The 17,016-nt window shown below is 44.7% G+C and overlaps 1 protein-coding gene across 1 annotated transcript in view; it reads right to left on the bottom strand.

Moving 5' to 3' along the window:
* CRMP1 (collapsin response mediator protein 1) overlaps positions 1-17,016 on the bottom strand; it is a 100,161-nt gene that overhangs the window by 54,431 nt on the left and 28,714 nt on the right. Inside the window, exons 2-3 of the mRNA XM_006877306.1 lie at positions 4,079-4,167; positions 1,820-2,004 (exon numbers count right to left, since the gene is read on the bottom strand). Coding sequence (XP_006877368.1) covers positions 1,820-2,004; positions 4,079-4,167 — 274 coding nt within the window. The remainder of the gene's footprint in view (positions 1-1,819; positions 2,005-4,078; positions 4,168-17,016) is intronic.

Consider the following 17,016-nt stretch of genomic DNA (forward strand, 5'->3'; position numbering starts at 1 on the left):
TTTGAGTTATGGTGTTGGAGAAGAACATTAAAAGTACCATGGCCTGCTAAAAGAATAAACCAATCTGTGTTAGAAGAAATACAACCAAAATGCTCCTTGGAGGCCAGGATGGTAAGAATTCATCTCTTATACTTCGGACATATTGTCAGGAGGGAGCAGTCCCTTGAGGAAGATAGCATCCTGTATAAAGTGGAAGGTCAGCGTAAAAGAGGAAGACCCCTTCTGAGATGGATTGGCACAGTGGCAGCAGCAATGGGCTGAAGCTTAGCAATGACTGTAAGGATGGTGCAGGACTGGGCAGGGTTTCTTCCTTTGTGCATAAGGTCTCTGAGTTGGAATTGACTTGAGGGTACCTAACAACAAAACAGAGAAGCTGGTTAATTGACTCTATGCAAAGACTTTTGACTGTGTGGCTCATGACAAACTATGGACCACACTGCAGCGCGTGAGTATTCTGGGAACACTTAATTGTGCTCATGAGGAACTTGTGCATAGAGGCAGTTGTTCGAACATAACAAGGAAACATTGAATGATTTACACTCAGGAAAGGTGTGCATCAGGGTTGCATTCTGTCACGTTTCTTATTGAATGTGAATGCTGAGCAAATAATCCAAGAAGCTGGACTATATGAAGAAAGCCATCAGCGCTGGAGGAAGACTCATTAACAACCTGTGATATGCAGATGGATACAACTTTGCTTGCCCAAAGTGACAAGGACGTAAAGCACTGACTGAGGAAGGTCTGCACCTCAATGTAAAGGAAAACACCCTTACAACTGGGTCAATAAAGAACATCATGATAACATGACAACTGAAGTTGTCAATGATGTCAGTCTAAAAGGATCAACAATCATGTCCTTGGACACATAAGGCAAGAACTCAAACAAGGTGCTGTGTTACAGTCTTAAAAAGCGAAGACGTCACTTTGATGACCAAGGTGTATCTGACCCAAGTCATGGTATTTCCAGTCACTTTGCATGCATGTCAAAGCTGGACACAGAAAAAGAAAGATGAAGAAAAAAACCGGACAGAGTTTTGAATTGAGGTGATGGCAAACCATACCGTGGGCTGCGTGACACATTAACACAGCAGTCTTTGAGAAATTCATGTCTGAATGGATAGGGTCAGCAGGAAAACCAGTCACTAGAGGACACCATGCTTGGTAAAACAGAGGGTCAGTGCCACAGCGGGGGTCCACAGTGGATGCAAACACCCCAGTGATTGTGAACACGGCCCATGGTCAGGCAGCATTATGCACATGGTTGCTACGAGTTTGAGCCAAGTTAAAGACAATTAACAACTGTCATCGTTTTCTAGACATCCGTACCTCAGTACCAAGCATTTATAAGGAGTGGTCTCTGCTCACCTTCTTTTACCTACTCTTCTTCCATTCTAAAGCACTGGCCTTGATTCATTTGAACTTTCTGTTTCCAGACCTGAAGAAATTTTCCTTTCTCTCTCTATAATCCAGACCAGTTTTTACTTAATACTTTTCTTTAAACGATTTGTTTTGAAAAATCTAAATGTTGACTTCAAACTTATCCTGAGCAATAATAACCATCATGCACTCGTGATTTTATTGTAATACACATTAACATAATTTTTAATGTTTTAAGTGTCCATGTTGCCAATAAAATCTTCCTGTCCACATTCAGTGGTGAACAGAGCATGCTTTGTACAACACTGACCTTAGTCCTAGGGCTGAAGCTAACCCTACAAGGACTGGGAACCTGAGTCACGTGACTGCTAGACCCTGAGCATCTTAGTGCTGCTGGGGATGAAGAGGACTCAGGTCTTCGGAAGGGGAGGGGGCAACTCACTGATCATGGTGGTCCCGCCTGCCAGAGCTGCTCGGGTCCCCTGGAAGAAGTCATCGGCGGCGGTCATGCCCTGGGAGGGCTTCTGCAGGTAGGTGTTGACATCAATGCCTCCAGGGATGACCATTCGTCCATTGGCTTCAATGGTCTTCACTCCACCAGGCACGATTAAATTCTCTCCAATTTGTCTGGAAACAAACGAGACAGATGACCGCAGATAAAACACCTGTGTCAACTGTGGCACTCAGGCCATTAAAGCAATGCTTCTGAGCCAGGGTGAGCTCAGAATCATGTGAGGAGAAAGGGGACGGGCCAAGGGGGCTACTGGCTATCAGGGCAAACAAGGGGTGGCTTTTGGAATAGCATTCCCATGAAACCGTTCCTGGTGTTATTTGCCCATACAGCTGGCTGGTGTTCATCCCACAGTTGCTTTTGGCACATCCAAGCAGGGGTTGAGTTAGAAGCCACCTCTCCCTCATCTCCTCCCATTCACTCTGCCTTTTGCCCTTCCAGCTCCAAGATATGCCTTGGCTGAAACCCAAGTCCCTCCTCCACCCAGGTGCCCTGGCTCACTGGTCTGTACCATCCATCTGTCTGGTACCATCCTCTCCCAGGCACTGCTAAGACCCAGCAGCGGAGCCAGCAAGTCTCAAAGAGCATAATTTTGCTGGAGACACTGACAAAATACTGGAGGTTCCAACGTTGATGGTGACAGGAAGCAGCATGTAGCTGTGGGAAGTCACAGGTGAACCCCATAAAACCTCAGGGTCAGGGCACACCAGCGGTGAGGCCCATACAAGCCCGGGGTTGGAGGGCATGGGAGAGAGTCACATGCAGTCTTGGGGTTGGGGTTTGAAGGGTGAGCCCCATGCAGATTAAGGGTCAGGGAGCTTCCTGGAGAGGATCGCAGAGCTGCAAAGGACATCCGAGGATGGTGACGAGTGGCGGGCATGGACCCTGATGGGGGAGTGGCTTGTAGAACACCATGAATGCCAAGGTCTCAGGGTGGCTGGGAATTGGGACACAGTCAGGGAAGGAGGGAGCTGATGGGAGAGAAGGCCTGTGCTGGACTTGGTCAGTTTGAACTGGAGTTGGGGGCTGGCAGATAGGGTTGCCTGGGAGGCGGGACGTGGGAGGGCACTTTGCAACTAGTCTTATTTTATGCTCAGGACAGCTCACAGACCCCCACCTTCCCTCCTCACTGACACCATCACCAAAGCCCACTGAGAGCTGGGCAGTCATGCTAGTAGGATACAGCCCTGCCTGCTCTGGACCCCACTCCTTCACCTCTCCTTTCTGTCCCAACAGCTTCCTCCTCTCCTGGGTCCCACAGGATGGGGGAATCACAGAGAGCTACACACCCACCACCAGCCAATAACTAGGCCTCTCAAGCCAATATGGGTTTCCACTCCAAGACTGTGATGGAAACCCTGGGCTGTAGGACGCAGCACGATAAGTATAGTCAGCTTTACCAGGTAGATGTGCTTGGCCACTAACCAAAAGGGTGGAGGTTCAGGTCCAATCAGAGACACCTCAGAAGAAAGACCAGGCAATCGACTTCCCAAACAATCAGCTGCTGAAAACCCAATGGAACACAGTCCTACTCTGACATGTGTGGGGTCAACATGAGGAATTAAAACTTGGGTCTGCTACTTACTGTCTCCACCCTCTCCCCATTAAGAGAGAGGGGTCACAGGGCTCCTGGCTGCACAGGTGTCGAGTAGGTCCTGGGGGTATATACCAGTTCTCAAGAGTCCCTCCTGCATGCAAGCTTCAGCCTTCCTCACCTTCTGTTGTCTGTCCCTGATTCATCCTGCCTGACACCACCAGACTCAATCCCCAGACTGATCCCTGACACCCCCAGATTGCTCCTATCTACTGTTCCTAGTCTCATCCATGACAACCCAGGTTCCCCCTCCCTGACACCCCAACTCATCCCTAACATCACCAGACTGGTCCTGCCTGAAACCCTAGAGTCCACCTGCAGACACACCTCAACTCATCCCTGATGCCCAGACTGGTCCCACCTGAAACCCACAGCTACCTCTGCCTGACACCCTCACACACTCATCCCTGATACCCACACACTCCCCCTGCCTGACACCCCAGACTCCTCCCTGGCACCCTCAGACTCATCCCTGACACCTCCAGACTCCCCCTGCCTGACACCTCAGATTCATCCTGATGCCCCCAGACTGGTCCTGCTGGGCAGAGGCTGCCCCTACCCCACGCCACACCCCTCCCCCCCCCATGGTCACTGACTTGATGAGTCCGTCCTCCAGGTAGACGTCAGCGTAGAAGGACTGGTCATCGTTGATAACTCGGCCACCTTTGATGAGCAGTCGGTCGCTCTAGAAACCAAGCAGAGCACTTAGTGTCACTGGGGAAGCCAGGGGAGGCACTTCTTAACTTTTAGGGTAAAATCTACACGTCTTTAAAGGAAAGAAATAGCACAAAGCCCTTGACTGGGCTGCCACTTGGGTCAGCAGCTTTAACCTTCATTTCGGGTCCTGTTTTGCCTCAGTTTACTTTGCTAAAACAAATCCCAATCACCATGCCACCCTTAAATTCTGCAGGATTTGTCTCTAACTGCAAGGACATTTTACAGAAATGCAACCGCAATCCAGGATCCCAACTCCTCCACTGACACCAAGCCCTCAGGTCAGCTGACAGCCAGTCCCGCCCCTTTGCTGTGGTACCGTGGTACCCCAGTGCTCACAGTTCAAACTCTGCACCCATCTCTCCTCCCTCTGTGTTGTTTGAAGTGCCCTCGAGTAGGCTCTGACTCATAGTGACCCTGCATAAGGTTCCGAGGCTGTAAATCTTTCCGGGAGCAGAAAGAAATGTCATTTCTTTTTGAAGAGACTGTGTCCTGTGTACAACAGGACTGTCATAAGTTAGCATAATAATGAATACAGAAATGATCAATTTAGGGAACATGTTAAAGACCATGAGAAAGAAGAAAGCAAAGTTTTCCCCCAGCACAACCCTCTGTGGGTACCCTGGAGTTTTCCTCCATCTGTTTGTCAGTCAGGGTCACAGGTCCCACCCAGCAGCCAGAGGTCTGCTTTACTTGGCCCTGAGGAGGCAGAGCTGGGAAGATCTGTTCTCCTGGAATGGACAGAGGAATGGGCATCAACAGGGAAGGAGAAGATGGGGAATCTGCTACAAGAACACAGCAAGTGGGTATGAGCTTCAATGTGGTGGTGGTGGTGGGGGGGAGGCAAGGCAAGCGCAGACCCAGAAAACAGGTGGGATAGGCTTGCCATGGGTTGGAGGAGAGGCCAGGGAGGGCAGATGTCAAGAACTCTCAGCAGACAGATGTGTCCAGCCCAGGGCAGCAGAGAGGGAGGGTCTGTCTGTAGATCACAGGTGTGTTTCCACAATCGTAACTGACAAATGACCTCCAAATAGGCCATCTGATGGAATATACAGTTACTTATGCATTTGTGGTACCTGGAATTAACTTGATATGGCTTTTCTGTCCAATGTCTTCTTAATTCCCACCAAGTCATTGGGTGGGACCATGCAAACAAGGTGTACAGGGCTCTACGGCTGGGATTGGTTAGCTTTGCCACCCAGCTAGATTTAAAAGGAGCCATCTCACAAGCAGAAACAGAAGATCCCAGAACCATCAAGAAAGAAGAGCGTGAGTGGAGTGTGAGGTCTCTACCTAGAAACGTGGCGACAGCAGTGGTGACCACATGGAGCAGCTGTCAGCATCCGGGCCCAGGGACTGAGTAAAGCTGTGTGCCTGCGTGCAGGAGGCTGGATTGCAGAATGAGCCTTTTGGACATTTAAAGGAATTTGGTAACGTTCACCCTTGCAGGGCAGATGCCCCGGGACCTCACGAGTGAGGTGTGTCTGCAGTACGTCAGATAAGAGGCGTTCCCGAGAACTGCTGTATCCTGAGATTTTCTAAATTGTACCCTGTCCACTTCCCTAATAAACCCCCGAATCGTATTGTTATGAGTTCTGTGTGGCCATTGCAGTGGATTGTTGAAGCTAGATGTGCAGCAGAGAGGGCTGAGGGAGGGATGGCTGGTGTCAGAATAAAGAAGGCTAGAGGGTCGAGGCATGTCTGACCTCCGATGCCTTGGGCTGATTTTGAGTTTGATTCTCTTTCCCCCTTGTAAAGCCAGAAGTCAGACATGGTCCCCACATGGTTTTTACAGCACAGTTGAACTTTGGAGTTGTACCCAACCATTAATGATTACCCACAGTTTGTAGTAAACATTGTTACACACACAAAGCTTTCTTCTTAGCCTAAATGATTCTGTTCGGCTAAATTCTGAGACATTCAGCAACTGGGTTAAAGGGTGCAAACTCTGCTGTGGCCCTTGGTGAGTGTGATCAGTAGCTTTCCAAGAGCATTGCACCCACTCCCCATGTCTGAGAGTACTAGGTACACTGGGCCATCGGTGCTGTTTGTCAGCTCCCAGTTCTTACAGGTCAGAGTGTGTCCCCATAAGCCATGCTTGCTGTCTGTGTGACGTGGAGACATGGAGATGGAGATAGCCTGCCCAAAGCCCTCTCCCTGAGGGACTAACACATTACAACAATTCAGTTCAACTGCTTCTGTAGGAGGAATGGGAAGCACGGTCCACCTGGACCATATCTCATCTGTCAGTTTGTCACACCATGATGCTAGAAGCAATGCTGCCAGGAGTTCATATAGCAGCATGGTGGACAGGGTTCAGGGAAGCTTCAAGACCAGGCCCAACACTCAGCTCCCACACGTCAGTCAATGAGAGCCCTGTGGATCTGACAGAACGCTGTCTGAGGTAGTGCTGGAAGATGAGACCCCTAGACGATGGTGATGGAGGAGAAGGTTACATCGAGTTGGGATGACAATGATGAGCAAGCACACAGTGGCTGCCATATTGGGCTCAAGCACACCAATGGCATCGAGGATGGTTCGGGACCAGGCAACAGTCTGTTCAGTTCTGTTGGATCTGGAGTCACCATGAGTCGGGAGCAAGCTAATGGTAGTTAACAAACAAAGGTGACCCAAAGAATACAGAAATGATTGAACGGTATCATCAACAAAGACAGGTGGCTGAAAGAATACAGAGCTGATAGAACGATATCATTAATATTGCAAATACGGAAATCCTTACTAAAGATAACTCAAAAACGTTGTAGACAGGAAACTGCCAGAAATTCAAACCAGATTTAGAAGAGTATGTGGAACTAAGGATATTAATACCAGGTGGCTGTTGACTGAAGGCAGAGAATGCCAGACAGATGTTTATCTGCGTTTTATTAACTATTGAAAGGCATTTAGAAAGATGGGAATTTCAGAATACTTAATTGTGCTTATGAGGAACCTGTACACAGACCAAGAGGCAGTCATTTGAACAGAAGAGTTTAAAGTCAGGAAAGATGTGTGTCAGGTGTGTATCCTTTCACTGTACTGATCCAACCTGTATGCTGAGCAGATATTCCCAGCAGCTACACTATGTGAAGAAGAAAATGGCATCAGGATTGGAGTTAGATTTATGAATAATTGTTGATCTGCAGATAACACAAGCTGGCTTGCTGGAAGTGAAGATGACTTGAAGCTCTTACTGATGAAGATCCAAGACTACATACAACCTTTAGCATGGAATGCACCTCCACATAAAGAACACAAAACTCCTCACAACTGGACCAACAAATAACATTATTGTAAATGGAGAAAGCGCTAGGTGTGAAGGATTTCAGGAGTTTGGATCCACAATGAATTCATAAGCAGCAGCCAAATATTCAAACGATGCATCGTGTTAGTTAAATCTACTGTAAAAGACTTCTTCAAAGTGTTTAAGAGCAAGGATGTCAGTGTGAGGACTAAGGTGGACCTGACCTAAGCCATGGTATTTTCATTCATCTCACAGGCATGTGAAAGCTGGACAATAAATCAGGAAGACCGAAGAATCGATGCATTTGAATTGACTGTCAGAAGAACAAATCTGTGTTGGAAGAATGACAGCCACAGTGCATCTTAGAAGGCAGGATGGGGAGATTTTACTTCCTGTACTTTAAACATGTTCTCAGGAGCAGGTAGTCCCTGGAGTCCCTGTTTGGTAAAGTGGAGGGTCAATGAGAAAGTGGGAGCTCCTCAGTGAGATGGGCTCAAGAATAGAAGGGATTGGGAGGATGGTTCAGGACTGGCTGGTTTCATGTTTCAGTCTATTGCACACAGACAGGGTCATTGTGAGTTGGCGCTAACTAGACAGCACCTAACAATGACAACAATAAACAGCAAGTTTATCTGGAAGGGGATTCCTGGAAGCAGGAGCAGGATGTGGGGAGAGGGAGGCAGGTGTGGAAGTCCAGAGTACGTGTACGCATTGATCTGGTTGGCACTGGATGGTGGAGGCTGCTTTAACAGGCCTTGAGGACCCAAGTCGATGTGCCCTGCATGTCCTGAGGATGCATCTCCACATATCCAGAGAGGAAAGCTGAACCCGGTCTCCTGGGGCCAGAAGACCCTGAGGGCAGAAGCGGATTATGCAGTCAGTCACTTGCGGGGACTGCCCATCTCCCTGGGGGGTGGAAGACAGGGCCACAGATAAGCTATCTCAGGTCCCCTGGCCACAGGACTAGGGTGGAGGGGGGTCAGCTGGTGGCCGCTTCCAGAACATAACCCTCACAGGCCAACATCTGCCTGTCATAGCTAATGGTGAGTTCTCCAGACCCAGCTTGAAATGGGGGTGATTTGCAACCAAGCACCAAAGACCAGCCCGACTGCTCTGCGCTCCCTAGAATCAGATGGAGCTGTGTTCAGGCCCCCACCCCTGTCATCAAAAGATACTGAGCCATGGTACCAAGGCCATATCTGGGCATCTCTGGGAGGCCAGCATGTTTTTAATAAAAGGGTGTTTTCAAAGTCGTGTTCTTCAGAACCCCAACTCTATCATCAGGTGAGTTTAGAGAATGTTGTGAAACAGTAGCAGCCTCGTTTGTCATTGGGAGAAGCCTTCCTATGTTTTTCTCTGCTAGCTGCAGCTCCGTCTTCTCAAACCAGACCTGTGGAATCTGGGCGGTCCACCGAGGGCACTCTCCGTAGGCGGCGCCTTGGGCAGACGGCCCTATGGGAGGGGCATCTGGGATGCTGGCACTGAATTCAGAGGTCTGAATTGACCTCAGAGATGGGGTCCAGTTCTGGCCAGCAAGCCATCCAAGCTGGGTCAAATGGGTACTAGCTGCAAGTTTTAGAGTTCTTGCATGGCTCCCCTCACTTTAGACCAGCTTGCTACTTCAGTCTTAACTCTAGTCCCAGGGGCTAGGTCAGTGTCCAGGGGCTCAGGAGTTCACATATCTCCCTGAACTCCAAGAAAAAACAGTCTGGTCTTTGTGGTGGCACTGGTCTTTCTTTCAGGAAGTATCTTTTGTTCCTGAAGAGCTGTTCCCGGTTGGTGGTTATGACATTTCAATTAAGAATGTCTCACCTCTGAAGGTTCTGGGTAGGGCTCAGGAGTCCACCTAAGGCCCCGTACTCCACAAAGGCTTAACAAGAAGTCTACTTCCCTGGGTACATTCTAGTACCCTTTTAGATAATCCAATTAGTTATAGGCTAACTCCAGGTCTTTGCACATATTATTATCACATTTGATAATCCAATTAGTTATAAGCTTTCTATAATCGTATTTCCAATATTCTTTCTGTAATCATATTTCCCAATATTCCTATCTATCAAACTTAAATGTCTATATTACAACAGTAGGCAGGGGAAACCACTATCCATAAAACAGTCAAGCACCTTAACATTATTTCCCTTCATTTACCCATTCACTCTACGTTTGACCTGTATATCATCGAGCCCTGTTGCTCCAAGGCTGTGCATACATCACAATCTACCTCTACCCCATTTAGGCCACGCATAGCTCCCTAAGTCTTCCCCTTCCATCCCCATTCATCTACCTCCTTGCGTTGCAACTCACCTCCTCCTCATCTGAGCTATCATGCGTCTATCCCCTAACCTGTAAGCTACTGTCCTCTCCCTTCCACACTTGTTGTTGTTGTTGTTAGGTGCCATCGAGTTGGAACTGACCCATAACGACTCTATGCACAGCAGAATGAAACACTACCCGATCCTGGGCCAACCTCACTACTGTTGCCATGCTTGAGTCCATCGATGCTGCCACTTGGCCAATCCATCTCTTTCACCCTTGGTAACTACCAAAAAATTATTCCTTTACTATGGAAATCTTTTAAGTTTTTACAATAATGGTCTTATGTAATATTTGTCCTTTTGTGACTAACTAATTTCACTCAGCATTATGTCCTCAGGGTTCATCTATATGATCAGGGTTTTGCAGCTTCATCAGTATTCTTCAAGGCAGTATAGTATTCCACTGTCTATATGTACTAAAGTTTGTTTATCCATTTGTCCATTGATGGGCACTTAGGCTGTCTCCATCTTTTTGCAATTGTGCATAGTGCTGCGATGATCATTGGTGTGCATAAATCTAGTTGCATTCTGACTTGCATTTCTTGTGGATATATACCAAGTAGAGGGATTGTTGGATCATAAGTTATTTCTATTTACAACTTTCTAAGGAAGCACCATACTATTTTCCAGAGTGGCTGAACCATTTTACAGTCCCACCAGCAATGTCCCAGGCTCCCCATAGCCTCGCATTTGTTGTCCTCTGCTTTTCTGAATTTCACTGTTACTTCTGGTGTGAGATGACATCGCATTGTTGTTTTGATTTGCATCTCTCTAATGCTAATGATAAGGAGCTCTGGTAGCGTAGTGGTTACGAATCGGGCTGCAAGTCTTAAAGTCAGTGGTTCGAAACTACTAGCTGCTCCGCAGGAGAAAGATGAGGCTTTCTACTCCAGTAAAGATTTACACCCTTGGAAACCCTGTACAGGGTCGCTATGGGTTGGAACCGACTCGACGGCACTTAACAACAACAACAACAATGCTAATGATGGAGTCCTGGTGTGGCACTGAGGCTAATGCTCTGGACTGCAATGTCAGTTTGAACCATAAGGTCGGTGGTTCAATCTCACTAGTCACTCCTTAGAAACCCTATACAGGGGCACTAGGAGTTGGAAGTGACTCGACATCACTTAACAGCAATAACAACAAGGGCTGATGATCGTGAACATCTCCATTTGTTGACTGCCTGAATGTCTTCCTTGGTGAAGTTTCTGTTCATTTCCTGTGCCCATTCCTCCCCCATTTCCTTTTATTTGCATTTTATTCTAAGCTTGATTGACTCCTGAACCATAAGTTTTTGTTTCTTCAGCTTCTTCTAGGATATCTTTTTCTTTTGTGCAACCTCCTCTTGTGGTTTAGGAACAATTGGTTCCTTTTCAGTGAAGATCATCTCAATGTGGCCGGGGGAGCTCATGTAGGGGTTGATCCGACCATGAGCTCTGTAAATTTGGAGGTGCATCTTGGGGGCTTTGTTGACATGGATATGCTCAATGAACAGGGAATCCACATCTAAACCCTTAAGTTCAGCATTGCTCTCTGCACATTTAAGCACATGCAGCAAAAATTTAGCACGCTTTTTGGGTCACCGACCATGTGTCCAACCCCACTATTTGGCCTGGGCATACCTACCAATACCACCATTGCAATGGAAGGTACACATTGCTTCTGTAAAGTGACACCTTTCAGATATTTGATGGGTTTCCAGATATATACAAACTGATGACCTGGGCAGTCTCACAGTGTTCTTAAACCGAACCTGGAGATTTGAACCTCTTGATTTGTATGATTTTGTGGAGTTTCCTGGGTCAAGTGAGTAGTGAACCATTTTCTGAAATTACCTCAGGCTGCTTACAGGAAGAACTGTGTCCATTTTTAAATTGGGTTATTTGTCTTTTTCTTGCAGAGATGTTGTAGTTTCCTATGAATTTTAGAGATTAGTCCCTTGACTGATATATTATTGCAAAAAAATATTTCCCAGTCTGTGGGCTCCCTTTGTATTCTTTTGGTGAAATCTTTTGATGCACATACGTTTCTCATTTTTAGTATGTCCCAATCATCTATTTTGTCCTCTATTGTTTGTGTGTTTTTGCCATGTTTGATAGTCTATGTATGCCATGTATTAGAGCCCTTAAGTTTGTCCCTATTTTTTTCATTGATAATCTTTAGAGTTTGGGGATTTACATTGAGATCTTTAATCATGTTGAGTTAGTTTTGGTATATGGTGTGACATATGGGTCTTGTTTCATTCTTTTGCAAACCATTTTTCCACTTTTGCCAGCACCATTTGGTGAAGAGATTATCTTTTCCCCATTTAATGTGTTCTGGCTCTTCGTTAAAGATCAGTTGACTGTATGTGGGTGGATTTACGTCGGGGTTATATATTCTGTTCCATTGATCTATGTATCTTTCATTGTACCAATGCCAGACTGTTTTGATCACTCTGGCCATGTAGTAAATTTTGAAATCAGGGAGGCCTCTCACTTTGTTCTTCTTAAGCAGTGCTTTGCTTATCCAAGGTCTCTTTACCTTCCATGTGAAGTTTGTGATCACTTTTTCCATCTCTTTAAAGAATGTTGTTAGAATCTGGATTGGGATTGCATTATATCTGTATATTGTTTTGGGTAATGATGACATTTTCACAATGTTAAGTCTTTCTATTCATGAGCATTATATATGCTTCCATTTTTATAAATTTCTTTTGGTTTCTTGTAGTAGTGTTTTGTAGTTTTCTTTGTATAGGTCTTTTGTTGCTCTGGTTAGATTTATTCCTAAATATTTCATCCTTTGGGTGGCTATTGTAAATGGGATTGTTTTCCTAATTTCCTTTTCAGAGTTGTCTTTGTTAGTATAGAGGAATTCAACTGATTTTCGTATGTTGATTTTGTATCCTGCCACTTTGCTGAATCTTCCAATGAGTTCTAGTAGTGTTTTTGCTGAATCTTTGGGATTTTCTGTGTACAGGATCACATCGTCTGCAAATAGAGAGAGTTTTATGTCTTCTTTGCCAATTTGGATGCCTTTAATTTTCTTTTCTTGCCTTATAGCTTTGGTGGAGACTTCCAACACACTTTTGAATAGAAGTGCTGATAAAGAGCATCTTTGTCTGGTTCCTGTTTGCAAAGGAAATGCTTCAGTTTCTCTCCACTGAGAGTGATGTTGGTTGTTGGCTTTGCATGGTGGTGGTGGTGGTGGCTGTGTGCCGTGGAGTCAGTTCTGACTCATAGCGACCCTGTACAGGGTTTCTGACGCTGTAAATCTTTATGGGAGCAGAATGCCTCATCTTTCTCCCGTAGAACAGCTGGTAGTTTCAAATTGCTGACCTTGCAGTTCGCAACCCGATTTGTAGCCACTTTGCTACCAGAGCTTTGCATATATGCTCTTAATTATATTGCGGAATTTCCCTTAAATTCCTACTGTGAATGTTTTTTTTTCTATCAGGATTGGGTGTTGGTTTTTGTCAAATGCTTTTTCTACATCAATCAATATAATCATGTGGTTTTTCTCCTTTTTTAAAATTTATGTGGTGAATTTTTTTCTAATATTGAACCATCCTTGAATTCCTGGTATGAGTCCAGCTTGGTCACGATGTATCTTTTTTTTTTTTTTGATATGTTGTTAAATTCTATTCGATAGGTTTTGTTGAGAATTTTTCCATCTATGTTCAGGAGGGATATTGGTCTATAATTGTCTCTTTTAGTGATGTCCTTCCCTAGATTTGGTATGAGGATTATGCTTGCTTCATAAAATGTATTAGGAAGTCTTCCATTCTTTTCTGCAGTCAGGAATAGTTTAAGTAGGATTGGTGTCAGATCTTTTCTGAATGCTTCATAAAATTCACCAGTAAAGCCTTCTGGCCTGAACTTTTTTTGGTTGGGAGTGTTTTGATGACCTGATCAATTTCTTTTTTTGTTACAGGTCTGTTCAAGTTCTCTATTTTACTCTGTGTAAGGTTAGGTAAGTTTATTATTCTAAAAATGTATCTATTTCTTCTAGATTTTCAATTTTTTTGGAGTACAACTCTTCATAGTACTTTGTTATTATCCTTTTAATTTCTATCGGCTCCGTTGTGACGTCACCATATGATGGCTATTATGCATATTATATGTGTCTTCTCCCTCTTTTCTTTTGTTAGATTTGCCAATGGTTTGTCAGTTTTGTTAATCTTTTCATAGAACCAGCTTCTTGTTTTGTTGATTTTTTTCTATCGTTTTTCTGTTTTTGATTTCATTTATTTATGTTGTAATCTTTATTATTTCTTTTCCTCTAGTGGCTGTAAGTTTACTTTGCTGGTCCATTTCCAGTTGTTGGAGATGTTGTGTCAATGTGTTTTTGGTTCTTTCTTCTTTTTGTATGTGTGAATTTATTGCAATAAATTGTCCTCTCAGCCCTGCTTTTGCTGTGCCCCAAAGGTTTTGGTATGTTGTTTTTTCCTTTTCATTTGTTTCTAGGAATTTTTTTAATTCCGCTCTTTATTTGTTCTACTACCCAGTAGCTTATGAGCAGGGTGTTATTCAGTTTCCATGTATTTGATTTTATTTCCTTGCCTTTCCTATTGTTGCTTTCTAACTTTATAGCATTGTGATCTGAGAAGATGCTTTGTAGCATATTTTGATGCTTTTAAAGTTTTTGAGACTTGCTTTGTGGCCTAACACATGATCTATTCTGGAGAATGATCTGTGTGCACTGGAAAAGATTGTGTGTTGTGCTGTTGTTGGGTTGAATGCTCTGTACACATCTGTTTGGTCAAGTTGGTTGACTGTGTTCTTTAGTTCCTCTGTGTCTCTGTTGAGCTTCTTTCCAGATGTTCTGTCCTTTTTCTAAAGTAACGAAATAAAATCTCTCACTATCAGTGTAGAGGTGTCTATTTTTTTCTTCAATTCTATTAGGGTGTGCTTTATGTATTTTGGGGTTCTTTCGTTGGGAGCATAGATATTTATTACGATTATGTCCTCTTGTTCAATTGACCCTTTAACAGTGAAATAATGTCTTTCTTTGTCTCTTATGTTGGTTTTTGCCTTAAAGTTTGTTTTATCTGAGATTAATATTGCCACTCTTGCTTGTTTTTATTGCAATTAGCTTGGTATACTTTTTTCCTCCTTTAATTTTTCATCTATTTTTGTCTTAGTGTGTTAGATGTATTTCTAGTGGACAGAATCTTCAAGAATCCTGTTTTCTTATTCATTTTACTACTTGCTGTCTCGTGACTTATGCATTTAATTCATTGGCATTCGGTGTAATTTCGACAGATATGGATTAATTGCTGTCATTATGCTGTTTGCTTTTTGTGGTGCTGCTGCTTTCTTTGTTCTGTCTGCTTTCCTGTGCTGAGTTCATCTTTTTGTGTTTTTTCTTTTCAATTTCTTCCGAGTTTTAGTGTTTCCATAATCTTCTTGGACTTTCATTTTCTTGATGTGGAGATGTATTTAGTTTCTTTGAGGTTACTATATACTTTATTGAGTCCTTCCTCTTTTTATGACAGTCTGTTTTATTCTAAGATCTACCTGACCCTCCTCACCACCTAGAGCTTGGTTACTATACTTTTTTCTTCTTTCACTTTGCAGTTGTCCTGAGCATAAACGTACCTCCCAGATGCTTTAATTTCATTCTTGCAATTTTGTTCTTCTCTGGACTCTTCCATCTCTCGACTCTGAGTTCTGGGTGGTGTTGGCATGTATGTCAATCTCTGGTTGTTGTATGCTTTGGTTGGTTCTCAGTCCAAATAATCCTCAAGCTCCCTTTAGTTTGCTTTGGAGCACTGGCTTGGCCTCTACAAAATCCCTTCATTTATGTCTATCTTGAAATATTCAGATTTGACATCATATTTGATTGACAGCTTTGTTGGGTATATAATTCTTGGTTGGCAGTTCTTTCTTCCAAGGTACCTTTGGATATACTCAGAACTTTTGGTGAGTATATCGAGCAGGTGAGTGGATCAAGGAGAATGCTCGCCTTCCATGTGGAAAACCTCAAGTACAATTACCACCTGTGTGTCAGTGGAGGCATCGTGCAAGTTGCTTTGATGCTGAATGGGTTCAGCAGAGCTTCCAGACTAAGACAGGCTAGAAATAAAGGCCTGGTGATGAAATTCTGAAAATAAACCAGAGAAGCTCTATAGATTGTAATGGTACAATACACAACTGGTTATGGGGATGGCGCAAGACTAGGAAGTATTCAGTCCCACTGTGCAAGAGGTCACCACATGCTCAGCACTACAGGGCAATAAAACACACACCCATATATTTAAAAGAGGAGATTATAGTGCCCACCTTGCCCACTGGCTCTGAGAACAGGCAGCAAGTGTAAGCGATGGCAAGATGGCAAAATGACTATTTAAACATTTCAAAGAAAAGAAAATACCTAATTAAAAGCACAACGAACTCTAACATCACACAGGGACAGCAGTGGCCAGAGTGTGGGCATCACACCATCCCTGGAGCCACCCTGTGACTCCACCCCCACCCCACCCCTGGAGACTCTGCACGGCCCTGACACATGTCAACAAAGTTCATTCTCTCCCATGTTCTGTGGTAGGAACCACACATGAAATGTTTGTTTAGGAAAGGTGTGTGCAATGAAAAGAAACAGTTTGCCCCTTAACAAGTGTCCAGCCTGGTGGGAGAAACTGATTCACCGCTAGGTGTGGGGAGGGGTGTGAAGAGCCCTACCCAACCAGTCATCCCAGGATGCTGATACTCTGAACTTTAAGAATGAGGAGGAACCAGCTTCTGGCAGAGAGAGATGTTCCAGAGAGGGAGAGAAAGGAGGCAGGAAGAGGCCTAGCATACTGGTAAGAGGTTTCCAAGGATAGGGCCTGGGAGGGGAGGGGGTCACAGAACCTCAATGCCACATGTGGAAGGGAGTTTGGGCTCCATCATGATGGTAACCCTATAGCAATTGAGTCATTCCAACTCCCAGTGCCTCCATGTGTGTTAGAGTAGAATTGTTCTCCGTAACGTTTTCAGTGGCTGATTTTTCAGAAGCAGATGACCAGGTCTTTCTTCTGAGCTGCCTCTGGGTGGAGTCAAAGTGTCAACCTCATGGGGCTACAGCGTACCCAGTGAACAAGGCTTCCTGCAGAGCCTGTGCAATACATAAAACTATAGGTAGAAACCGGAACCACATCCAGATCTCCAGAGATGAGAAATCTCCACTTGAAAAGACGAGCAGACCAGCCTGGAGCAGCTAGTAGAATAAAAGATACCTCTTTAAAGAAAGACCTGCAGGAAAAATGGAGGCAGATGGACTGTTACTACAAGAACAAACAAAT

Source organism: Chrysochloris asiatica, unplaced genomic scaffold, assembly GCF_000296735.1.
Source record: "Chrysochloris asiatica unplaced genomic scaffold, ChrAsi1.0 scaffold00472, whole genome shotgun sequence".
Taxonomy (NCBI): Eukaryota; Metazoa; Chordata; class Mammalia; order Afrosoricida; family Chrysochloridae; genus Chrysochloris; species Chrysochloris asiatica.